The 26,369-nt window shown below is 41.1% G+C and overlaps 2 protein-coding genes across 2 annotated transcripts; one reads left to right on the top strand and one right to left on the bottom strand.

Annotated features, from left to right (window-relative positions):
• The first annotated feature begins 477 nt into the window (after positions 1–477).
• On the top strand, positions 478–14,330 carry myef2 (myelin expression factor 2). Its single transcript, XM_080729856.1, has 17 exons — positions 478–666; positions 1,930–2,147; positions 2,886–2,938; positions 3,964–3,971; positions 4,076–4,169; positions 4,269–4,448; positions 5,499–5,652; positions 5,746–5,795; positions 5,894–5,954; positions 7,356–7,448; positions 9,345–9,389; positions 9,498–9,569; positions 11,750–11,845; positions 12,109–12,171; positions 13,254–13,417; positions 13,676–13,727; positions 13,937–14,330. Exons 1-17 carry the CDS (start codon positions 500–502, stop codon positions 14,098–14,100), a joined length of 1,734 nt encoding a protein of 577 aa, XP_080585982.1. The 5' UTR covers positions 478–499; the 3' UTR covers positions 14,101–14,330.
• A 1,594-nt stretch (positions 14,331–15,924) lies between these two features.
• Positions 15,925–23,688, bottom strand: slc24a5 (solute carrier family 24 member 5; the record flags this gene model as incomplete). Its single annotated transcript, XM_080729253.1, has 9 exons — positions 15,925–16,247; positions 17,423–17,524; positions 18,622–18,828; positions 19,446–19,726; positions 21,137–21,237; positions 21,723–21,826; positions 22,060–22,143; positions 22,872–23,051; positions 23,535–23,688. The coding sequence occupies 9 exons, from the start codon at positions 23,686–23,688 to the stop codon at positions 15,925–15,927; spliced, it is 1,536 nt and encodes a 511-aa protein (XP_080585379.1).
• Positions 23,689–26,369: the final 2,681 nt, after the last annotated feature.

Below are 26,369 nucleotides of genomic sequence, written 5' to 3'. Positions count from 1 at the left end.
TTAGCCCTATTTTATATCTAGGCTATTTGAACATAGTCTATCTACAAGCTCACAGTGCTTCGCATTGCACCTGTTTGTGAGCTTGTAGATCTGCTATTTTCAAACATTTTTTGTACTGTTACTTTTGGTACTTTAAGTTTTAGTAGGCTACATTTTGATGCCAACACTTTCGTACTTTTACTCTGGTACATTTTGAATTCCGAACTTTTACTTGTAACATAGTATTTCAACATTGCAGTATTGATACTTTTACTTTTACTAAAACATTTGCCTCCTCGATCCTTCTCTTCCAGTGTCTGTGGGCTGCTTGCTGCCTCTCAGGAAAGCCTGGTGAGGCGAGGTTACTTGCTGCCTAGCAACACTCTCCAAGTCTCGCGGTACTTGTCCGATTCATTCACTGCTGGAGAGATTTCATACTGCGCAGGGACAGGAGCAGCATTGTGTATGTGTGTGTGTTTTGCGTGCCTGCCGTGAACCTATTAACCTAACAAACCTGAACATGGCAGATATTGAAACCCTTGAAATCCTAGAGGAAGAAAGCCAAGAGGAAGAAAACCAAGAGGAAGCTAGCGAACCCGCTCAGGTTGAAGACGAGGATCCAGAGCCAGAGCCAGAACCAGAGCCAGAACCAGCCCAGGAGGACACGACCACCAATGGCGAGAAAACGTAAGTGAAAGCGTGTTGTTTAGCCCTGCCAGACAGCGCTGCTAATGCGGTCTCTTGAACAGCTAGCCACCGTTAGCTAATAGAGGTGGGACGTTCGCAAACGACTCGAGTCTTTTGAACGGCTCTTTGAAATGAACGATGGGATCCCGGTTCGCGGTAGGGAGCCGTTCCTTTTTCTTCTTCTTTTTTATTTATTTATTTATTATTTGATGAGGGGGATATCAAATTTAGATACATCAATGTAGAAATACTGTCACAAGTAAAAGTAAAATGTTCGTTGAGTAAAAGTACAAAAGTATTGGTATCAAACTAAAAAGTACCAATAGTAGAAAGTAGTCATTATGCAGAATGTCCCGGTCTTCCAATGAATAAAATGTAAAAAAATCATTTGAAAATAGCAGATCTGGTGAGCTTGTAGATGATTTGTAATTATAATCAAAATCTACAAAGTAACTAACTAAAATTAGTCTTTTTAACGGCTCTTTGAAAGGAACGGATCCCCCGGCTCACTTCAAAGAGACATAAATCCCATCTATATTAGCCAAGAAGATGGAGAGTGGAGAGTCGTTGCGTTGGTTAGCAATAAGGCATACAAGCTATGATGCTCTGAGTAATTGTTTACCAAGGTGTCAATAACGTTTGGTACGCGGAACGTTAGAGGCTCAATATAATTGCTTTTGCCTGCTAAGCTATAATATTGCTATGCTAACACACCTCTGCTACTTGGTTGAATCGACAACAAGGCACCAAGTTACACACAGTGCTTCTTTGGTTTGATGTTGGTTACCAGTCGTAGAAACGTCAGTTACATGTTTATACAAAGTGCCGTACAGCTGTGAGTTACTTGAGTGCTTGTTACAGTTAGTAACAATGTTAAAGCGCTTCTATACATTAGCCAGTGAATGGAGTAGAATAAAATAATGGACAGCAAAAAAATGCTATGAACTCTACATGGTAACATTTGTGTTTAACTCTGTACATGTCCCATTCTCCAATACAAATAAAATGATATTATGATTATAATTGGTTATTATGACTATAATTGCACACTCCAATCAACCATTGATTGTCTTTTGCATCTCACAGATAGTAGTATTACTAGTAGTAATAGCCTAATACTTATTTTGTATATAGCTATTTGATTTACAGTGTAACAAATAACGCCTGATTTAAAAATGTTAATGTTTTCCAGCTGGCAGAATTATGACATTTAAAGAAATCTGAAGAATGGCCTTTGACTGTTGCTTTACGCCCATCTTGCAGAGAAGCTGAGGAGACTGTGCTGCCCCCCACTCAGAAGCCCGGGTCCAAAGAGAAGGAGAAGTCCTCTGGCAACAGAAGAGGGAACCGTTACCATCCTTACAAAGACAAACACGGCGGCGCCGTGGACAAGAAGGCTGCTGACGGGAAACGGGTGTTCATTAGCAATATCCCCTATGACATGAAGTGGCAGGCAATTAAAGACCTGATGCGTGAGAAAGGTAATTTCCTGCTGTGTTTGGGATGAAAATGTTTTCCCATTCTGTCTCCTCAGCTGATCAGGAGGTCTTGACCTCTCTCTCCCCTCCTTGTTACAAGATGGAACAGCCTGCTTACAGTAGTCATTAGATGTTCTACCTTGTTTTGGATGCACTTAGTGAAGGAGAGAGGGACGTAGTAACAGTGTGACATTAGCTTATTGGATTAATTTATACTCACTGGGTGGACCCCAGTTTAGATTGGTCTGATATGAGTTTGAGAAAGGAAGAATCTTAGTTATTTTGTTCCTTGTTTTTATATGGTATTGTAAGCTCCTACATGTAACCTCAGACCAGCAGTAGTAGCATTGACTGTTGTAGTATGATTTTGTTGCATCTGTTATAAGGTGAACCATGTTTGTATGAATGAACCTGTTGTTGACTTTTTTGAAAGGTGACAGGACACCGGGGAAATTCCAACAACAGTTAATTGTGTTGACCCACTGATCAATGTTGAAGCCTTTTGAATCCCCAAAGGTTAACTGTAGCTGTGTTATTCTTTGGCCTTGGCCTGTTGGGGCTCTCAGTCACTGCCCAGAAAGGCATGGTGTTGTCTAGTGGGATGTTGGTCTGGGCTGACTGTTGATCATTAATGGGACATCTTCGCCTGTAGCAGCGTTGCCAAGGCCAACGGCGCAGTGAAGACTGGTGACTTAAATTCCTTTGTTCTCTTGGTATTTTTCCTTTGTATGTCTCATGTAGTTGGTGAGGTTACATACGTGGAGCTCTTTAAGGATGCAGAAGGAAAGTCAAGGGTAAGTGATGTGGTCCAACTTGCTGCACGAGGTTTTAAATGCCCTCCGCAGTCTCCTTAATCATCCAGTGTTATTTTAGGTACTGATCCTTTGGGTCTGTCTATGTTACTGAATTGGAGATGGGTTGTGTTTTAGAGCCTGATAGTTGGCTTTAGATTGATATTCACTTGAAAGGGACTTGTCCTGTTGATTCTGGAAAATAATAATTCGAACTTATCTGAAGTTCTGTTGTCACTTCAATTGGTGTCAGAGTTTGTCTGTTTTGGCCATGTTCCAAAGGGAAATGTTGCTTGAGGTGATTTGTCATATTGATTGATCATAACGCTGTCTCAAATTCAGATATTTACAATTCTCTCATTTTATATGGCACAATTCTCTTTTCAAAGAAACAAAATGGTTATTTTTTTCTTTTGACACATTTTAGCTTAACTTCCAGAACAAAAACACTTTCTTTACTCTACAGCTGTTTATGAAAACCATACAGAAGTTACTGCACACTGTTTTGATGTAATGTCACAGCAAAACTGGTCATTTTTCTCAAGCTAAATGCATAACATTTAGTTATTTTCAGTTTTATTAAATTGAATATTTTTCTGCATTTTACATTTGTTCAAATCAAGTAGGCTTTATTTTCAATAAGGTTGCATTATTGTTTGTTTGATATGTGCACTATCCTAAAACTTGTTCTAACTCTACTGATCATCTCTTTTTCTTAGACCAGTTCTGTGATATGTCAACACTCTGATGCTCTAGTCTAGATGATGTCAATAACCTGTAGTCATCTGGCTTTTGAAAATACATCATGGTCACAAACAAAAGCCTGCTAGCACAAGCTGGCACGCAAACACGAGTAACACAACATCATGTAGATTCACATTAAACACCAGAAGCATGTTAATACATGTCTAGACAGTTTATAAAGCTCTAGACTTGTTCATGCGTTTTATTTGATCCTAACTCTTTTTATGTATTCCTTCTACTCTGGATGAATGTTGATTCCTGAACTCAATGATGCTGCTCCTTAGGGTTGTGGGTAAGAAACTGTCACATTCTGTTAATATCTAGATTTAACAATACATCATAAGCCTACATGCCCTACTCTTGTATTTATAATTATGCTTATCCCTCTCTCACCAGTGTTGTGGAGTTTAAAGATGCAGAATTTGTTAAGAAGGCCATAGAAAAAATGAACAAGTATGACCTGAGTGGAAGGCCGCTCAACATCAAAGAGGTATGGACACGTGAATGCACTCTTTTTGGCATTCAAGCAGCTGCCAAGAGCATCTTTCATTTGAGTTGAGTTGAGTTTGCAATGTGTTTCTCACACCAGGACCCTGATGGGGAACATGCACGCCGCGTGCTTCAGCGCATGGGGGGAGTTCCCCAGGGAGGCAGAGGGCAGGACGGCATGAATGTACCTCCCTCCATTGCCAACAACCCCAACATCCCACCAGAGGTCATCAGCTCACTGCAGGCTGGGCGTCTGGGCACTACAGTGTTTGTGGCCAATGTGAGCACACAATTAATCTTAGTAGTTAGTTTTACTTTTACTCCAGTTGCTAGACAGCACCTGTGTCAAATTTTTGTACATTCTATGAATAACAAGGATAAGTTAGATTACTCTTCTAGAATCGTCTTCAGGTCTAAATGGTCAGATGATGCTTTGTGATTAGCCCGCCACTGTCTTGATGTCAGAAGAAAGTTATCTAACATATAATTTTCCGAATGTCTGTCTGTCTGTCTGAGTGTCTGTCTGTCTGAAACCGCGTTTCTCCTCAGTGGCTGGAGCAATTGATCTGAAATCGCATCACCATCAGCATATGAACACACCTGACATAACTGTGAAGCCCGTTTGTCACTTTCACAAATCGTATGCTGTATAATTGCATTTTTATGGTGTATCTATATCTATTTAGCCTACAGTACCTTTTGTGACCACACATGTTAAGGGAGGGGCGCTGTTGTTTGTTCAGGCCATGCACAATCACACACAAACCCACACACACACACACACACACGGGGGGGGGGGGGGGGGGGGGGGTAGTGTGTGTGTGTTGGTTGGTTCTGGCCCTGTTACAGATGTTGTCCAAAATCATGCAGATCGGTACACAGTATCTCTGTAGCCGTTAAATGGAACGGGTATTTCTTACATTGATGCTCCTACATATTAGCATGCAAGCACCAGTTAAAGTTACTTTCCATCCCTCATATACTGTGTGCACAGTGCACATCCCATAATCCACACACTGCACATCATTTCGGAGCTCATATCTTTGAACGGGTAAGGGCTAGTTGGAAGAATTTGGCAGATTTACTTTGCATAATCCCTTTGAAAAGGGCTTTGCCCAGAAAGCAATTTAGTTACATTTTGGACAAATGTACACTTCAGGTGTATGTAAACAACTAGATCACAAGAAGAAGCTGAAAACTATCAAATTGAGTTACACTGACTATGACCACTGATAGTCATGTATGTGAACGTTGGCTTAAAGTAATCAGGTCAGGAATGAATAGAGTATACATTCACCAATGTTTATAATGATGGCTCCTTGAATTTCAGCTGGATTTCAAGGTGGGTTGGAAGAAGTTGAAAGAGGTGTTCGGCATGGCTGGTGTGGTGAAGCGTGCTGACGTGAAGGAGGACAAGGATGGCAAAAGCAGAGGGATGGGAACGGTGACCTTTGAGCAGCCACTGGAGGCTGTACAGGCCATCTGTATCCTACAGCTCAGATCTCACAAGAAATGCATGCATTGTCACATGGATGTAAACATTTTGCAGCTGCTTTCTCCTTGACTTTTACTTTCAGCCATGTTCAACGGTCAGATGCTGTTTGACAGACAAATGCATGTTAAAATGGTATGACATGTGTATTGATACATTTATCATTGTATTAATAGCAGTAGTATGAAACAAGGAGGAAATGATTTTCTACATTGATGTGCTTTTTTTTTTAGGATGAGAAATCTCTTGTGCCTGATGATTTCCGTAACATAGAAAAGGCACCTCAGTTACCAAGTAAGTAAATTGTGTTCAAACTGTCATATACTGATACTAAAACTTGTATATAATGAGCAAGGCCTAGTCCAGTGGTTCTCAGCCTTTTATACTTGGAGACCCCCTTTTTAAATCTGAGATTTAAGTGTTTGTCAGACCCGTTTAAATTTCACAATGATACATGTGAGATTTGGCTATTTTAAATTCATAAGATAACAGATATAGATATCATGTCATTACTGGCCTGATTGGCTGCAGCTGGGGCCTGTTCCCCGCTATACTTGCAGCTTGAGGTCGTTAAACCAGGGGTCTTCAACAGGGGGTCCAGGATCCCTAGGGGTCCTCAAAGTTACTACAGGGGGTCCTCCAAATCTTCCAATCCTTTTTATATTAACAACTTGAACCCTAGTGTCCATATTCTGAGAACTGTAGACAAAAATAGCAGATCTACAAGCTACGCCTCACGCTTGTAGATCGGCTATTTTCGGCAAAGAGGTTTGGTGTAGAGGGGAAAAAGAGTAGACTAAGTACAGGTGTGAAAGGTCAAGTTTATTAAGTATTGACGGTTCAAGTGGTTAAATATCTGAAAACACAAATTGACATGAACCCAAAATACACTGATGATCGTGCTGTCAAACAATGAAACTATATGGAATCTATGGAAAGGTTGTGGGGGTCCCTGCTTCATCTCTCTCTCTCTCAACTAAGGGGTCCTTGGCCTGAAAACGTTGAAGACACCTGCTCTAAACATTTAAATCGGCAAGTTAGGAATAATAGAGAAAATGCCACATCCAAAAACATAAAGAGGAAAGTTGACCGTGTATTTAAAGAAGAACGGACACGTTTGCTGTCCATTCCTGTGTTCGTTCTACCAGGTGGCATCAATGAAAAGCTGTTGTGTTGTGCAATAAAGTAAAGTGTTAGCTGTCCAATATAATTTTATACTGCACCACAAGACGAATCATGGCACCTTCAAAGAGGTCTTTCCACCAAAGACAGAGGCAGGAAAGCGTAATTGAAGCACTGACAGCGCAGTTTGTGCACACAGCAGCAGGAGTCAGCTCAGCTGTGTGACAGTCGGACCGCTCTTGCAGCAATCACTCACGTGGATTATAAGTATAATAAACATTCTTCAGGTGGGGATAAATTCTCTATTTGGACATAATAGCTACCAGATATTATTTCTGGGGGGTGCCACTTCCTGATGTATAATGTTAAAAATGTTTAACCGTTGCTATTTGCAACCCTTCAAATGAAAAGTTATGTTTTTGAGTTGACTGGTTGGTAAACATATTAAGGAGTTTTGGTTCAAATAACTTGATGAGCAAGATAAATTGGAAGAATAACTGAGATTAAGTCAAGATGAAATAATCATTATTTGCCCTCCTACTAATGTACACAAATGTTGTTTTGTGTGTGTAGGGGGTCTGGGTGGCATCGGTATGGGTCTGGGTCCAGGTGGGCAGCCAATCGATCCCAACCGACTGACTGGACGAGGTGCCATGGGGCCTGGAGGTCAGTCAGAGAATCTTCCCACATACCACACCATCCAGAAACACTGCTTTGCACTGGTTCTGTGTCTCTAGTTTCTTGCATTCTGTAAGGCACTAGTTCCCAAACAGCGGGTCGGGACCCATTGTGGGTCGCGGACAGATTTTCCATTTTATGAAATTCCATTAATTAGAAAACAAGTGTTTAAGAAGTAGTGAAAATAGCACATCTACAAGCTCACAACATATCACTAAAGCGACGTGTTGTATGTATATATCTTATATTTTCAAAGTAATCTTGAAAATAGTTGAGCAATTTGGAATTCTTGAAACATTATAACCCAACTCTTGTATGGGGTGTCCCTGGCACAAAATATTTTTCAGATGGGGTGTGAAGTCAAAAACATTAATTTAGGGGTCCTTGAGTGAATTAAGCAATGCCTTTTATTATTTTCCAGGCAAAAAAAGCAAACTCCATCTGCCATTCAATTACCTTCCTTCAAGGCAAAATAAATTACCCTATGATCTGTACAAGTGGAACCGTCCATTTGGTTTCATTTGTACACTCTTGAGTTGCATACCCTAAAGGGTTCATTTGGTTCCTTAATATCTTGGCTGGGGGACCCCCTGGAACTCCCTCAAGGACCCCAGGGGGTCCCCGGACCCCACTTTGAGAACCAATGATTTATGGGACATGAATGCAAACAGAGGGAGAGGAGGAGAGAGGAGCTCAGGGAATCATGAGAAGTCTCTGGCCAGTCCGAGCCTACATAACGCCATATAATTCATATGAAAAAACTTTAAACAGCATTCCAGAAATGCATTGTTTCAAAATACCCCAGAAAACATATAATGCTTAGTTAATGTGTAAACTATGTGTCATCCTTACCTGGCGTCTCCAATGACCCTGCTGCACCTTGAATGTGGGTTATGCTGATAACGTGAATGATCAGACGACGAGCAACATTCCTACAAACTGAAATATTGGACCTAAAGGACGACTTAACCTATTTTTGACCTACGGTGTCTTCGTGTAATTGGTCCTCACTAATTCTCATGATGGTCGAACAGCTAAAATTTGTATTTGTGCGAGAACAAAGTATTCCATTATAGCATGCTGACTTTCCAGGAATAGAAAGCCTGCATTAGGTTGGACTCCCCGTTGATGTCACTGGTAGGTGGGTTTCTGTCCACAGTCCTCCTCTGAGACACAGACTGAGTAGAAATAAATGGTAAAATTATATCAGGAGCATACCAATGAAGGCGAGTTGAAAATGGGTGAAGTCACACTTAAATGTAATGGCTGCGTTTTATGGACTGACTGACGACCCCCATATAATGACATGTTGTCGTTCGTTTATTCGGTGCACTTGGTGCGTTGTCGTTCGAAAATCCAGTGCGTGGCGCACGGGTGTGTTGAGTGCACGCACTGACCGACCCTACTCAGAAGATGGGGTTTGGCAGGGTGGTGCGTCAGTGCGGTGTTCTGATTGGTTGGTTTTCATGGCCATGTCTCGAGCACTTGTCAGCTGTCTACAATGGAGGAAAATACCACAAAATGCAGCATTTGCAGCTTCATTGGTCGTTTGGGCTTGGTAGTTTCACACACATCAACGTGTAAACTAACAGCAGGTATGCCAATGTTATGAATTACATATCCTTTCAATATCAACGTTACGTTAGCAACTACTGCTTTTCAGAAAGTTTATCTTCAGAGTGAAAAAGCGCACAACTGTCTCTTAACAGGTCGTTCGTAAACAAGCCACACTGAACACACTCTACAACGTCACGCCCACTGCACTCACTACACTGAGCACACACCAGGTGCGCATTTCCGAACGCACCCATAGTGTCCTCCTTTTCAGCTGCATTTGAATCCCTATATATTTATGTTGACTGACTTGCTGGATTTTTGATTTAGGCATGGATGCCGGTCCAGGTTATGGAGGAATGAACAGAGTTGGAGGTGGGTATCTAGTCTATCTACCACTTTTTGCACTGATTTACTGGTCATCTCTTTTTGTTTTTGGAGTAAAGGGTAGATAACTGGTGGTAAAAAATATGTTTTCTACAGGTGGAGGCTTTGGTGGTATGGATAACATGGGCAACATGGGTGGTTTTGGCAGAGACATGGGCCGGATGGGAGGTAAGGAAACATGCCCACTTTTGCCCATTTCCCCTACTGGTTCTTCCTTGCATTATAAACCAGCTGTCCTAGGACTATTCTGACACCTAGTATTTGTGTGAGTGCAGCTTAGCCTTCTCTGGCAATATTGGCCCTTAGGCTGAACATCATGTAGGATAAGGATAAAATAACTCCTTGTGATGATGGCCCTTTCCCAATAAATATAATTTGTGCTGTGATCGCTGGCAAGTACAGCGCAATGTTAGAGAGAGGAGTATAAATAAAGTAATCTTCTAAAGTATGCAAAATGCTGGTCATGTCATGTGAGTTTGATATACAGATTAGGGATGCGAAGATATACTGGTACGGATCGTAATCGCGATACAAACGTCCGCGATACGGTTGAATCGGTTCATTCAGTGTGTACCGGTACAATAGACGGCCGAAATCGTGATGGATCGTACCGTGAGTGTCTGGATCGGTAAATTCCGCGATTGTATCGGTTCTTCCATATAGTATTTCATTATATCCTGTGTTTCCGAGGCGCCATGAATGCACCATCATCAGCCGTTCAACCCCCTCCCCAAAAGCCAGTCTTTAACGCGAGCTGCGACTCGGACAGACGGACAACATCTGCACTCTGCATGCAGGCAACCAGGGAGACAGACAGTGCAGCGAAATGCGAGTGAATCAACGAGTGAGACGAACTAGCAGCCCCACGGGTTAAAAAGATGCAAGATTAGTTGTACAGTACTTAGCTTTATATCATCCAAGTCCGCTGCGCTGATTGTTGTCACAGAGTAGCACAGGCTGATCGAGTGATATGTAATCAACAGCCGTTTCTTAGCGAATCTCCGACGGACAATTGATTGAGATCATCTTCTGCGCTATATTAACTGCACACACACACAACAACAATGTTGCTGGGTGTTGTAGGACTACTGCTTGCGTTTAAAACAAAGTATTTGTCACTGTTCTACAACTTTCCTGTTGATGCAAGCAACTCTCTCACTTGAAAGAAGCCTAATTTATACATCGCAGTACAAGGGTGTCGCACCTAAAATAGCAGACCTACAAGCTCACAATGCGTCGTGGATGCGACGCGCTGTGAGCTTGTAGATCTGTTTTAAAACATTTTGGCTATAAAAATTGCATAATCCTGGATTAAATATAATATAATATAATATAATATAATATAATATAATAATACAAACCAGGGAGGGACTTTATTGTTTTTCAGGTCAAGGACCCCTTAGCTCAGACAGAGATCAAGCAGGGACCTTCGCTGTTGGCTAGGCATTATAGCCTACTGTATCACACAAATATTTGGCAGGCCCCCTGTAATAACCCTGGATTGGGGTCCCTGACTCCCAGTTGAAGACATATAGGCCTACTAATAATGACATAGGCCTTCTATATGATTAGTTATGAAACAATTCTACAATAGCCAGCAGCTTTGTGTTCTCCCAGAATACTATAGGCCTATGTTGGGTTGTTAGACAGAGCCTAGTACTACAGTGAAACAATAAATTGCCTTGAATTTAAATTTTTTGTAAAATTTAAATCGCTATGTTTTGTAAATTTTGGGATTTGGGCTTGAATCGTGGTGAATCGTGAATCGTATCGCATCGTATCGGGAACGGGTGGATCGCGATGTATCGTATCGGCAGGATTTCAATGTATCGCAATTATATCGTATCGCTGGCAGTGTATCGAGGTCCGTATCGTATCGCCTCAGTGGTCGAGATTCGCATCCCTAATACAGATCCATCTAAGAAGAATATATATATTGTGTAAAAGTTCATTTTTCTTCTGTATTATAATTCAAAAAATGAAACGTTCATATATTCTAGATACATTGTGCATGCAGTGAAATATTCATAACCTTTTTGTTTACATTACTACTTTGTATGGCATATGGCTCATGAATATCAAATATCCCTCAAAATATTACAATATTACACAAGACCTCACAAGTCACAACAAGGATTTAAAATACAGAAATGTCAACCTTCCGAAGTCCAGTGTGAAGTTTGCAAAGTCGGTGATGATTTGGGGTGCTATGGCAATTGGCAACTCATGCTTTTTCTTTAACACAATATTCTACTTTTTTTTAAAAGATGGATATGCATATACCGGTACATACGTTTATTTATATATACTGTATATATCTAAAGTTTGTTATTCCTGCCTGTGATCAGATATGTACAGGTCAGGGATGGGTGGAATGGACAGGGACTTTGGCCGCGGTGATATGCCCATGAACCGAGGGTTCGGGGATTCATTCGGTGGAATGGGTGAGTACAGTGAAACCCATTACTTCAAACAAACCTCGCAGTCAGTTCATACTGAACGGCATGACCACAGACCACAGCAGAATTATGCATGTGTTTGTTGGTATTTCTAAAGCTTGTAGGTGGGCTGGGAGACGGGTTTGGGAGTTGTTCATCGTGGTGTGGTCTGCCAGATCTTTGAGTTGACTGTTATGATGTTGCGTTGTGTGATGATGCTGTGCATTACCTTTCAGCTAAAGTGTGCTGGCTTGTATTCTCTCCCTTAGGAGGAGGAGGTTTTGGAGGAGGCATGGTCAATGCTGGCATGGGGCATATGGGATCTGGATTAGGTACATCAAGCATATCATCAGCTACTTCCTTTTCCTTTAATCTTTGCTTTTATCACATCATCAATTCACTCTCATCCGTAAATACACAAGGGCTCACTGTGAACCTGCCTTGAGCACTTGCTTTGTACAGTGAACTCTTTCTTGAGTTACGCAATCAGTCTGGTTATCAGTTCATATCACAGCAATGAACTGGCTGTTCATTGGAGACGGACGCATTTAAATCACATCTCTAATATTGTAACATGATAAAATACAAGGTGCTTAGTTTTGAGGGAAACATCCTGCTAGCATGTTTGATTGACTTTGGCCCACTTCGCCTGCCTATCTTGGGGATATCACACTGAACCTCATGGCATGCAGTATTTAACACATGCATACCCAAGCCTAATTTAAAATGTCTCATTGGTTTTAAGATTAATCAGATTAATCCATTAAACCCGGTCTTCCTTAGCGTTGGATGAGTAGACTAATGGTTCTTACTCTGCATTCTGCTTGCTGTGTGAAAGGAAAGAGCTTTTCGTCCATATTCAGCAGCTACAGATAACTTTTGGCAGAAAGCTTGAATATATATATATATATATATATAAAATGATTTAACTCATCACTTGGTTATCTAACATTGTGTTGATAACGTCAGCAGCACTATCGTATTACATTTCTTGGCATGGCCAATTCTTCAGGACATTTTTGGATGATAAGGAAAAAAGAGACATAATGCTGATATGAGTCTGTTCTCTCATTGTCTGCTGAGGCATTGTGGGCTTGGATTCATTATTAGAATACATGAGTCCACAATGTGACAGTTATCTTCTAAATATTCCTCACTTCTTGACTTGACATTGTCATTAGTAGCTGATTCCAAGTCAGCACTAACTATTGGAGTCATTCACCTTTTTACACAGCATTATTGGTATGGCATATTTGAGCAAAAATAGTAAAAATGTGTAATTTAATCTACGGATACAGACAGGTTGATACTGAAATAAAAATGTAAAATGATTGTAAGGTGATAACGTTTCTATAAGCTGCACCACAGGACACAGAAGATGCTCTCTTATCGTGAGTGTGTGTATCTGTTGTAGGTGGTGGAATGGGAAATATGGCAATGGACCGCATGGGCTCCAGTTTCGACCGTATGGGCATGGCAGGAATGGAGATGAACCGTGGCTTTGGAGGTTATGGGGGAGGAGGCATGGGCGACAGAGGCTCTGGATCCAAGGGAGGCTGTCAAATCTTTGTGCGAAATGTAAGGGGAGATATTTCTCTATGTGGTTTGGACTAGAACTAACGTTGTAGGATAGCTTTAGTGTAGAAATGTCTGCATGTGATTTCGAATAGGATCTAAATTAAAGAATGTTCACATTAGTTAATGAGGTTATCTTGTCAAAAAGAATGTTCACATTAGTTAATGAGGTTATCTTGTCAAATAGAAAGGTGAAATTCCAAGTGTAGAGCCATCAGTAAGTTACTATGTACTAAAGCTTGTTTTTGTCTTTTGTCACAGCTGTCTTATGACCTCTCTTGGCAAAAACTGAAGGAGAATTTCAGCCACTGTGGTATGTCTTCTACTCAATCCAACATGAATCTGTACAAGTTCATTTGCATAACTCAAACATTGACTCGGTTACCGCTGACATTGACACAGAGATCACACGATGACCAAAAGAGAGACACTTGCAAGATGTATGTTTAGCTGCTCTCTTAAACAGTCTGTATCAGAAAATTTAATCACCTACTCTCCTCCCTCTGTCCATCTTCACCGCAGGCCAGGTAATGTTTGCAGAGATTAAGATGGAGAACGGGAAGTCAAAAGGCTGCGGGACGGTGAGGTTTGATTCTCCGGAGAGTGCGGAGCAGGCCTGTAGGATGATGAATGGAACCAAGATAAACGGTAGAGAGGTGGACGTCCGCATAGATCGCAACGCCTAGGGCCCTCAGAGTGACAGAGGAATGGGCGATCACTTTCAAAGCCCTCACCAATGAGGTTTTGTTTTGTTTTAAAAACACTTATTCCATATCTCCATTTTGTCCACAGCTTTTTCCAAACTTTTGTTTATATGTCATTTTCTTTTTTTCTTTTCTTGTATCTTTGTTTTGTAAACCCTTTTTAATTTGTGGAGCAATTTATTTGATCAATAAACCTTTTAATTTTTAAACCGGCCGCTTGTAAAGTCTTCTCAGATCAAAGTCTTTTGGTTAGTCAGCGTCCCGGCATAATTTTTATTGACCATAATATGAAGTTATCCAACTGTTATAGTGTTGATTGATACAGTATAAACAGTAGTTGTCAGGGGTGCACTGGTCGCTTCACTTAACAGTTTTTCTCACACACGGGTATGGTAGGGTTGTGCACAAGCGTCCCCGCTAGAACTTGTCCCCCTCTATTACTGAGCCAAGTACCTAAATGGATACCAGGGCTTGACAAGTACATTTCCCATTCACTAGTCCAGGCACAAAAGTCTGGATATAAATTTGCCATTTCAGTAATTTCTTTTTCTGTTTTACTTTTATTCGACAAATAAGACTCCCTTTGGCCCGCTCCACTGCACAGACCACAGTCTGCATACAGCACAAAGATGCTAGGAGTAGGAGCATCACAGAAAAAGTGAAACCAAGAGCGTACATTTTTAATGAAGTTGTCCATAAAGATGTATTAGTTGTCCCAGACAAGAGGACAAGCCTTAATGTCATGCTCTGGATACTTGCAGGTTTACAAGTGGGTGGGCAAATGCATCCTCACTCCTCGCATAGGCAAGCAACACAGGTATTCCTTGAGCAGATTTACAAAGTCTAAAATAAGCTAAAAACTAGGATTTTTTCTAAACAAACATGTTTCCTACTATGTATACACACACTTAAGGTAAAATAGTGCTTCACCCTGTGGCCTAATGCTGGAATATGTATTCACTAGATGTCAGTACATTTGCAAACCATAATGAAAACTTTAGGGACCGAATAGGATAGGGACCGAATAACATGGATCCTGAGTCATTCTGTATTGACCAGTCAGGCAATATAAGGCAATGGGAAACTTTCGGATTCTTCTATTTATGGCTCTGTGTCCACCTTTCCTAAGTACAACAAGGACAGTCTGCTCATAAAAGGCTTATGAGAATTACTTGGGTGATACTTCCCTCCCCCTCCTTTTATGTGTTTCTCACTCACTGACTTGAAAGAGACTTTATTTCACATGACTTTATTGGGCACATTTTTTATTATATCCTGAGTTCACTTGGTCAGTTTTGGGTCATTCACTCATCAAGCAGACGGCCATTTGCTATTCCTGAAGCAAGTCCTTTAAATGAGAATACTGTAGCAATACTTAACTTGATCATCTTAAGATGGTACAGATGTACAATTATAGTATAAACAATTTAAAAGACTTCTCTTGTCAAGATATAACCAGCACACTAATTCCTAACAGGGTAGTTGCTGACCGTGATTCCTTTTTATTAGAACAGGAGATTCTTTTGGTTTAACAAAAAGGTCTTTTGTTGTTTGTTTTTGATGTTTTTTAGGCCTTTTCTGCCTTATTGATAGTCCACGGTGAATTGTCACAGGAAACGGGGAGAGAGTCGGGCAGTGACATGCAGCATACGTCTGCTGGGCTCTGTAATCAAACCTGGGGCTCGCTGTCATGCATCAGAGCCTATGTGGCATGTGCCTCAACCACTCAGCGACCGGCACCCCTTAACGGTCAGGGTTATGGATTACTGTTTTAGTTTTCTTGGTATGGTTTGCTCTGGTCCCGTCTTAGTCACTGCAAAATCTGATGGGGTTGTTTCCGATAATTCCAAGTTCATACAGGATGGACAAAGTGGCAAAGACAAGGTAGCAGAAGAGTGAAACGATTCCCAGCTTCCAGTCCAGCTTCCATCCGTTCACATGGACGGCTGTGAAGAGGAAGACGATGGAAAGGAGGAGTGTGCATGTGACGAAAACCAGCCCAGTGCTGTTGACCTCTACTGGGTTGACGGTGTCTACAAACACAGTCTTGATGAACCAGGGCAGTCCCAGACACAGCATGTCAAACACGTTGGAGCCCACGATGTTGGACATGGCCATGTCAGCTTTCCCTGCAGAACAGATGACAGCAGGTGTTCGAGGTTTGATACTATAGCCTAACTACAATTACTGCATGATTGAATATTGTATATGATAACATGGACTCGGAAAGATTGAGGTGCAATTTACAGAATGGTTTGATTAGTTTAAAGTTATCCCAAAATGACCTGTTTGGAGTTTGGAGATTGAGTTTGAAAATATTAACTGGGTAAAGATTTAATCAAGGGTAAAAGAATCCTATAGTGTCCATACCCCCTGGCCTATACTTTTGTAGGTCATAAATGTTCCATTCAGAAACGAATGCATTTGTGTTTCCATCCGTACTAAAATCAAATTATTTGCTTAAGAACGCAAAAAAACTAAACAAAAACAATTATATATATATATATATATATATATATATATATATATATATATATATATATATCCACAAGTTTCCAACACCCCATAGTGCATTGCGCAGACGCTGTACCGAGCTTCCGGCGCCGCAGCCGAGTGTGTTTACAAGCTCCAAGCTCACAACGCGAGCTTGTATGTCTGCTGTTAAACCGGAAGTGTGGTCCAAACAGGTCCAAATAATCTCAAGTAAACTCCCACAGAAACAGGTGAATATATATATATATATATATATTATATATATATATATTGAACTCAAGTCTCCATGGATTGAGTAATCGATAGAAGAAAAAAAAAAACATTTTGGTGTTAAACTATTCCTTTAAGAGCAACTGCTTTAGTTGTGCTGCTCAGCGATAAAAGAACGATGTTGCCATCTAGTGGGGGTCTGAGAAGGTGGGGCAGGGTTTTATGCATATCAAGGCTGCTCAGCCCACCTAACCTGCATACATAACATAAAATAACCCCATCTGATTTGTGTGTGTGTGTGTGTGTGTGTGTGTGTGTGTGTGTGTGTGTGTGTGTGTGTGTGTGTGTGTGTGTGTGTGTGTGTGTGTGTGTGTGTGTGTGTGTGTGTGTGTGTGTGTGTGTGTGTGTGTGTGTGTGTGTGTGTGTGTGTGTGTGTGTGAACCCCAGAAGAGAAGATTAGTGTAAAAGAAAAAAGCTTGTATAATCTGCTATTTTTGAGAACCACTGTTCTAAATCTAAACCACTGTTGTAAGTCCTGAAAAACTAAAATCTTAAGACCACTGATTCCTGGTTTTAATGGGTTAAACAGTGAAAGGGTTACCTTCTCTAGCCACCATAACACTTGCTATAGTGTCAGGTATACTAGTCCCAGCAGCCAGCAGAGTCAGGCCCATCACTGTATCAGGGATGCCAAGGGTCTCGCCTGTACACAATAGACAAAAAACAACAAAATATAGCTGGGTAAAGATAAGCTTGCCTATTATAGTCATTAGATTCTATACAGTCATAGATTGAATAGTTTTCGTCTACCTACATTTTTTGAGTACTATTTCTAGGCATTTGATGTATTGATGTTGATGTATTGTTATTGTTATAAGTCGCTGGATTAAGAGCGTCTGCATACTGTAAATTCTATTTTAAAGATGTGTTATTTTAACAAACTACTGGTCCTCCCAAGCAACAGTTGAACTCTCTGAACATGCTGAGCCTATTCGAGAAGCTAGTGTCCATTGTTCCATTTTGCAGATGTTAACGCACCAGAGCTGCAGGCAACAATGATACAAGACAAATCAAAACCATTACTGACTATTGCTTTCCAAGGGCTGGGAATTCATAGTAGCCTACCTGTTCTAATCTTTTCTCCACGTGAGCCTTTCTGGCGACTATAAGGAATAATAATCCCATTATATTGCAATAGCTCCACTACCGTCACATGACCAAGCTGCCCTTCCAGGCTGATCTTATGGTCAGGTTTACTGTTTCTTTCTCTTGTACTGGGAGGTAAAACTCTTCCTGCTGCACCCATGACTGTTCAGCACACACAAAACCCTGGCTCACATGACTGTGTTGCCTTGGGGCTGAGGCAGACCCTAATCCCACTGTGGCTTGCTGGGCTGAAGCCTCATGCATGCATAGTGTACTGTACACAGCTCACTGGAGCTACACTACCCCCTAACTGTGCGGGACAAAGGCATCCCAGGAATTACCCAGCAGACCAACATGTGATTCTACTCTAAATATCAAAAAAAAAAAAAAACGTTTCTCACAAGTTTCAAACATGCAGGGGTTCCGTGACTTATAGTGAGTGACTGACACAACTTGGAGAAATACATTTGAGATAAAAGTGGTCACGTTATGAAAGTTTCCATACGCATTTTGGACTAAACATGATTCCCATGACAGTCCTGCAAGGAAACAGAGCTACAAAGTACAGTATGGCCTGAAGGTTAAAAACTGATTTAATGTCCAATACGTTCAGAAATAATCACTGATTGATTAAAAACAAAATTCTGCATTTACCAACTATGGTGACCATCCACACGAGAACATATGTGAAAGTTGAGATCCAGACGGCTGACATGAAGAAGGTTACCATGAACCAGGGCTTCCAGAACCTCCTTCTGCAGTCAGGGATGGTGAGGAAGAGTAGGGCGATAACGGGCAGAGACAGCACCCAGAAAATCCGCTTGAGGTCGTGGTCAGGCATGGCAAAAACGCCTTTATTTACTGTAAAATGGGGAGGCAGACAGACAGACAGACAGACAGACAGACAGACAGGTAGAGCCTCATTAATATTGTCTTGTACGACAATGTCGCCTGCCAAGAATAACTGACTTTCAACTGGAAAATTAGGCTTAACTTGTAAGCTGAGTATTTACAGCAAATACATTACACCAGTGGTTCTCAAACGTTTTCATGTCAAGGACCCCCAACACTTAGTATCCCACTATCCCGCAGACCCGCATTTGAAAAGATATGCCAGGGACCCCCATAAGAGAGGGTTGTCATGGCTCTAGCAGTGATTCCCAACCATTTTAATTTCAATGCCCCCCGTTTGACATGCATTAGCCTACGGACCCCCATTTAATGGCATTTCTATCTCTGAGACCCCAATTTTTAAAATCAATGTTAATTAACTCAGAGAGTGTACAAATGGAACCAAAATGTCCATTTGGTTCCATTTGTCTCTTCCTAAATATCATTTAGCTGAGGACCCCCTGGAACTCCCTCAAGGACCCCTGGGAGTCCCCGGACCCCACTTTGAGAACCAATGCATTGCACTACATAATGTCCTAGTTGGTGGAGACATGAACATAGACATGAGACATGAGTTGCCATCTAACCTTCAGGAATCTCATTCAGGCCGTGCAGGCTAAGGGAGAGGTGGGAGTAACCGGAGTCATCCTGGAAGATTCCGCTGTCTGATCTAGATCGTCTGTGGACCCTGAGACTGTCGGTGCTCCAGCCCAACAGAGGTTGTGTCTCTATTGGCTCCTCAGACTTCTTCCCCAGACGGGTGCAGCAAGGGCTGAACTTCCTCAGGACAAAGTCACTGATGCGGAGATCAAAACACAGCACCACGATGTAGACCCCATACACCAGCAGCAGAGAGGCAGCGTCATACCTACAAAATGAATAATTATTATTTGAAAGTGAAACTTTATAAATTGAACTAATGCAGCTGTGGAGCAAACCCTGTACCAGGTACGTGCACACATAGCCATCAAAGGAGGCTTGAGCCCCTGCCCTTTTATTCGTCTGTAAAAAGTGCCCTCTCCAGACCATGAATGCCGCTTTTACTATGGTGAACGAAATGCAAATGCCCTCTTTCCATGCCATACATGAAGGCGGCATTCAAGAGAATTGCCTTGTCAAAACTCTCCTGAACTTGAGTGCAGCATCTTATGTTAAAATAATTGCCCTCTGTGTAGAAATCCATACCATACTCCACATCTCTAGTATTCACTTGATTATGCTTAGTTCAGTGTGGTGTCATGCACTGAAAATAGCCGACCTCCAAGCTGTGAACTCGGAGGTCTGCTATTTTCGATATTTCCACCAAAAGGCCCTTTTAGAAATTTCAGCCCCTGCCTCTCTAACATTCTCTGCACGTCCCTGCCCTGTACACACCAACACCTCTTGTTGAGCGCTGCTCCTGGAACAGGAGCTAAGCTCCAACATCTGGCTTTGGTGGGAAAAACACCCGTTCAAAAATGTCCAAGGCTAAAGTAAACTGAAGCGCCTACGTCTGGCCTAGATGTGGCCTACATCTTGGCACAAACGGCTCAAAGTTTGTTCTACACCCAGGGTCCCATTGGCCAAGCTTTGCAGGACACGCTGTGATTGGCTAGAGGGACGCTTGATGATATGAACTCATAAATAGCACCGCTTACTTGACACTAGGGCTGTATTTTGATTGTCTTAAGTACCAGCTCTTATGCCTTAACTTAAAGGCCTCAAAAGATCGGTGGTTGGAGACAGTATGGACAGGCCTTTAAGTTAAGGCATAAGAGCTGGTACTTAAGACAATCAAAATAGAACGCTATTTTTATGCCCTAGAAAGATGTCAGTCACCCCTGCAAAATAATAAATACGTGCAGAACAGTCGAGTGCTACAGTATTTTATTTGGCTAGGCTCTCCTTAAGCGCCCAGGTATTCTTCTCTCTACCTCTTGTTATAAGTCTCTCGAATTGTGAAACCGATTTGACCAGTTTGAGTCTAAACTTGATCATCTTTTCGGAGCAGCCTACTGATCATTCCCTTGAGTTTCATGAAAATTGCCCATTTCTTCCCTCCTCTTCTTGCTGACAAACAAACATACAGTACAGGGCTGATTATCATTCGCTGTTACATATTGCTGTGGGCAGGGTGATCATCCAGTAACATGAAAAAGCTTCTTTACCTTTATCATAACAAACTAAATTGTGCTGCTAGTGTATACAGCACAGTGTGTATACAATATGATGCTGTGACACAAAATGTTTGTGTGGAAGCAATTATACTGTGTCATTTGAGTATGATTCATCCACTCACCAGTACACTTTGTTATCAGAAATGATGGCAATAACAGCGGAAACACTAATGCCGTAGGCCAGGCAGTCCCTGAACAGTGGCCAACAGGTGAGGTGACCCGCCTGAGAGAGGAAATTACAGCGCTTTATTATGGTGAAATGTACACAATGATTCTTCCACCTTGACCTAGAACGCTGTCACTGTCTTACATGTTTCATTGTTAGGCAATCTTTCACATAACTTTGTGAGTGTGTGTGTGTGTGTGTGTGTGTGTGTGTGTGTGTGTGTGTGTGTGTGTGTGTGTGTGCGCGACTGCGCGTGCGTGCATGCGAGCAAGCGAGCGAGTGCAAGTTACTATAAGTAAAAGATTCAGGTTGCAGTCAGGGTTACAGGATTAGCCATTTATGGGTATGGTTGGGGGCTGCTACTTACTTTTTCGGTCCCCATAGGGATGTAAATACAAATTCATTTGCGTGTGTGTGTGTGTGTGTGTGTGTGTGTGTGTGTGTGTGTGTGTGTGTGTGTGTGAGAGCGTGTGCGTGTGTGTGAGAGAGAGAGAGAGGGAGGGAGGGAGGGAGGGAGGGAGAGAGAGAGATTGAGAACATACAGCAGAGGTCAGAAGTCCACAGGCAGCACAGATTCCTAAGAGGTTGTAGACTGCTGATCCCACGATGGTGCTTACTCCAATGTCTCCCTTTGTTACAAAAACACCTGGTGAACAAAACAACATCTGGATGAACGTAAGACACGGCGCTACTGAAGATGATGCTGACAAATGATACAGCATGAAGGATCTTCACAGAACTTTCAGTAATCATTACTGTACTGTAGGATATACATGTATAGCTAGCCTACTGTCTCTCCCAAATAAACACATACATTTAATTAAATGTTGATTCCACTAATGCCATTGGAGCTCATTGCTACTATTTGATGCTACTTACCCAGAAAGGCTGTGACCAACTCAGGTGCAGAACTTCCAGCTGCCATGAACGTAGCCCCTGCTACATCCTGAGACAGACCCAGGCCTGGGAGAGACAAATGAGTTATAGTTGTGAAGCACATGTAGCCTACAGTATATAACCATTGCAGAAGTGCTGGTACAAAAGTGTGATTAAAGGTTGACATCACTCATTCAACTTATCTTCATATACTGTAACTGGTCCTCACTAATGCTCATGATAATATGATTAAGAAATCTACTCGGTTTGTTTCTCAGAGGAGGGCTGTGGACAGTTCAGAAGCCCATCCTTGTTAGACAGCAACATTTCACATTTTGTATTTTTATTTTGTATTAACACAAGAACAATGGCTTCCATTATAGCATGCTAACTTTTCAGGAATAGAAATCCTGCATGCAGTTTCTATAAGCTTGGATTCGCCATCAATGATGTCACTGGTAGGCGGGATTATGAACTGTCCACAATCCTCCTCTGAGACACAGAGTAGACAAAAATGGTGCCATTAGTGAGGACCAATTATACGAAGATAAGTTGAAAATGGATGAAGTCATCCTTTAAGTATAAGCAGAAATATTGAGTGAACTGTAATCTTACTGAAAGTAAAAACTTTCAATTCGAGATGGCATTTAATTATTGTGTGTATTGGCATCTCGAGAGTAAAGGCACATTTTGTACGATTGAAAACAAAATTATTATTATGCTGCATGCTTTGGAATATAAGGTTATAATGTTCTGCCAAATAATAAAGTATTATTTATAGTCAAGTTAAAGGCTAAATAGTGCATGCTACTTACGGTCACTGATAACTTCTAGGGATGGAAGAAAGTAATCGTCACACACTATTGCAACAGCTAAGAACATGTAGAAAATGATCATGAAATATATAACAAGTCCTCCATCCTTTCTTTCTTGTTCGGTGAAGAAGCCCCCAGGAAACTCAGATGACTGTGGTGAGATGCATTCCGTCTCATTTTCTGAAATAACAGCAGCATGGCTGATAAGCATGGCAAGACATCTAAAAATGTATTCATTAAACAAAAACCCTGTTGCTGATTTACAACCACAATATATATATATATATTTTTTTTTGATAATTTTTTTTACTACTTTTTAATTGTTATCATAGGCTACTTTTGGTTGGTTATAGTTGTTGTTTTCACTTTGAGCAACATTTATTTTAAATAGAATAAAATAAACAATTAAATAACAGGAAAAATATAAATAAATAAAAGTAATTTCAATACTACTAACTTAGAGGCTAAATAGTGAAAAAAAGACCATTATGGAAGCTTCCAAGAAAGGACCCCAGATGATCTAGCAAAGGTTTCAAAGGACTTTGTCCTGCTAGCTGCAGTTAACTTATAGGCTATGTAATACTTTAACGTCACAATGTATTCACACATCACACACATTAAAAAAATAAAATAAAATAAAATCTGAAAACAAAACAATCTTACCAAGAGCCCGACGCACCCTGCTAGACTGGGATGCTTGTACTGACGTAGCAGTGAACGATACAAGATGAATTGTGCCATAGGAAATTAATGTCAAACCCAAAAAATAAGGTATAAAATCCTTTCTCTTCTTGTGCGCAGCTGTCGCTTGATTCATGGTTATTTGATTAAAAGGGTTGAAATGTTTTTTAAGGACTCATTTGATTGTTCCTGTACAGTAAAGTAAAAAGCCAGGCAAACATTAAAACAATTAACTGCCACTGCCAGTAAAAAAATAAATAAACTGCGTCTACCACTACACACTACGAGCTGCAAAGGAGAATATTAGGGGGGAGCATCTTTTAAAGGTCTGGAGGCTGCCCTACTACTAAGAATGGGGATCACGAGATGCAGTCATTCCGCTTGGCTTGAACACACTCCAGTCTTGTTAAATTAATACCCCCATGGTACAGGACATTAGGATGGACTTTTTACACAACATGAAAAGTCATATGGGAAGGACTTGTCATGTGCTTTTGAAAAGGCCGTACAAACAGTGGTGGAAAAAGTATAGGCTACTAAAATGTTTTACTTAAAAAGTATCAATACTGCAGTGTAGAAATACTCTAATACAAGTCTGGAATTCTAAATTTACTTGAGTAAAAGTACAAAAGTATTGGTATCAAAATCTACATAAAGTAGGCTACTAGCCATACATCATAACTCTTGTAGAGGTATTTTATTTATTTTATTATAAGAAAACGTCCCAAAATAAAACACCTCTACAAGAGTTATGATTTATGGCTAATAAGTACCAAAAGTAGAAAGTAGGCTAGTCTACTTTATGCAGAATGTCCCATTTAAAGTTTCCAAATAAAGAAATCTTTTGAAAACAGGAGATCTACAAGCTCACAATGTCTGGAGTGTGGCTCGATCCATGACCATCCATAGCGAGAGGAAAAAAAGAAAGATATTGACAAAGATGTTACAAGTGCAAAGTCAAACCGCAAAGTGACGTAGCCAATATGGGGGGATCCCTCAGAATCCCAGGGATATGTTCAGGCATGCCTCCAAATCAGTGCCCCCTGTTCATAACACAGACTTGGGAGAGTTGGGGTGATACATCGGTTAGCAGAACTTCGCACATGTTGTGACACCCTACATTTGACAGACTTTAATGATGGCACGATATGTGACGTACGTGGTAAGGTAAGTTTATAATTAGGAATTAGCCTACTATCTTTAAACAGTAGACTAATGTTTCCTTCTTCTGCTTATTGTAAATCGCTTTGGATTAAAAGCGTCTGCTAAATGCCTAAACTGTAACTCTGCTTTTGGTTTAGGCTACTTACAACAGCAAGGCTAGCCTATATCAGACTTGATTAAGAATTGCTTTAATGACTTGGCGTTATCACTGTTGTGTTTGCAGGTGGTGGTCTGCGAGTCTGCCCTCCCTCGCATACTGGATGAGATATACAGTCACAGGTAATCAACCCAACCTATTTTCTGAGAGAGGCTATATAGTTTTATTGACCAACTGTATGTAAGAAACAAAAGTGGGTAAATGGCACCCCCTTGTGGTGTTTTAATGAGAGCTCAGCCTACATATTACTGCACACATAGCCAGGTAGAAGCCTACACAACAATGCAGTGTACAGGTGAAAATTGATCATGCCCAATTTGCATAATAATTTGTGGCCACAGTTAGACCCATTTGAATTGTAGGCCTCCCTAATTGTCTAAGGAAGATGCTATCCTTAAGAGATATTGGCCTCATCATCATCATCATTGAAATTAACCGTTTTCTTAATTCAATATTTTATGATTTCAGATGATATTCACATTTATGACGTAGTTTAGGTCTCTCTCTCTCTCTCTCTCTCTCTCTCTCTCTCTCTCTCTCTCTCTCTTTTCAAGGGTTATTTACATGGGAAACATACGTTGTTTACATTACCAAAGCGAGTGTGAAATGAAACTAAACAATCAAAACCAATTTTTAAAATAGAATAAACACATGTATAAACAGAGCTGTATCACATTGCAATTGTGTTTAATTGTATTTGCCTGTTTTGCATGTTCAGTTCTATGTACTGAGATCAGCATGGTTCTGATGGTGCTGGAATATGCAAGACATGATTAGTAGTCTTTACGGTACTTGTATTCCATTGGACCCCCTCCTTCTCCTGTCCTGAACCATTGTGCATCACCCAGCAGATATGAGCTTTTCCATATTAGTCATGTTTTCAAACTCTCTTTGGGTGTTTTTAATCTGTGGGTGGGAAGTAGGCCTATAGGTCTCTGATGTCTTGGCACAGTGGGCAGGCTGTTAGAAATTGCAGCTCAGTTTCCGGCTAATTTTGTGTGCAGTGGGTGCCGGAGCACAGTATGTCTTCTCTTGGGAGCCAGGTCTGCCTGTGGCAGCCTTTTGTTGTTCGCTTGTGAGTGTACAGTAAAATTATTTCCTCAGTTGTTTTGGCTCATTCCCAATGCTCAGGTGTCCTGCCACATTGTGTATTCTCTGTGTAGAACAAATAGCATTCCAATTTGCTCTGTTTTGCGTCGATTCCTTCATATGTGTCAGATATAGCTTTCTTTTTATTTTCTCTTATAATTTGGTTTTAGTGGCCTGGGGTTTCTGTCTGATGGCTCTGCTGCTTGTGAACAGACTAGTCCCAGAACCAGCTGGCTGAGAGCCATCTTTCTATTCTAGTCTACAGTTTCTCTATATGGGCTGCAGTGGCTCAGGGGTAGAGTGGCCGCTTGGAAACCGAAAGGTTCTCAGTTAGATCCCGGGCCTCCTCAGAGTTAGTGTCGAAGTGTTCTTGTGCAAGACTCTGAACCCCTAATTGCTCCCAAATT

The sequence above is a fragment of the Nannobrachium achirus genome (assembly GCF_963921795.1).
Source record: "Nannobrachium achirus genome assembly, chromosome: 7".
NCBI lineage: Eukaryota > Metazoa > Chordata > Actinopteri > Myctophiformes > Myctophidae > Nannobrachium > Nannobrachium achirus.
Note: the sequence above shows the minus strand (reverse complement) of the source record. Positions and strands in the feature narration are given on the sequence as shown.

Coding starts and splice junctions, on each gene's coding strand:
- myef2 (XM_080729856.1), top strand. CDS start 500: ATGGCAGATATTGAAACCCTTGAAATCCTAGAGGAAGAAAGCCAAGAG. Junction 667..1,929: donor ACCACCAATGGCGAGAAAAC/GTAAGTGAAAGC, acceptor CCCATCTTGCAG/AGAAGCTGAGGAGACTGTGC. Junction 13,728..13,936: donor GGAGAATTTCAGCCACTGTG/GTATGTCTTCTA, acceptor TCTTCACCGCAG/GCCAGGTAATGTTTGCAGAG.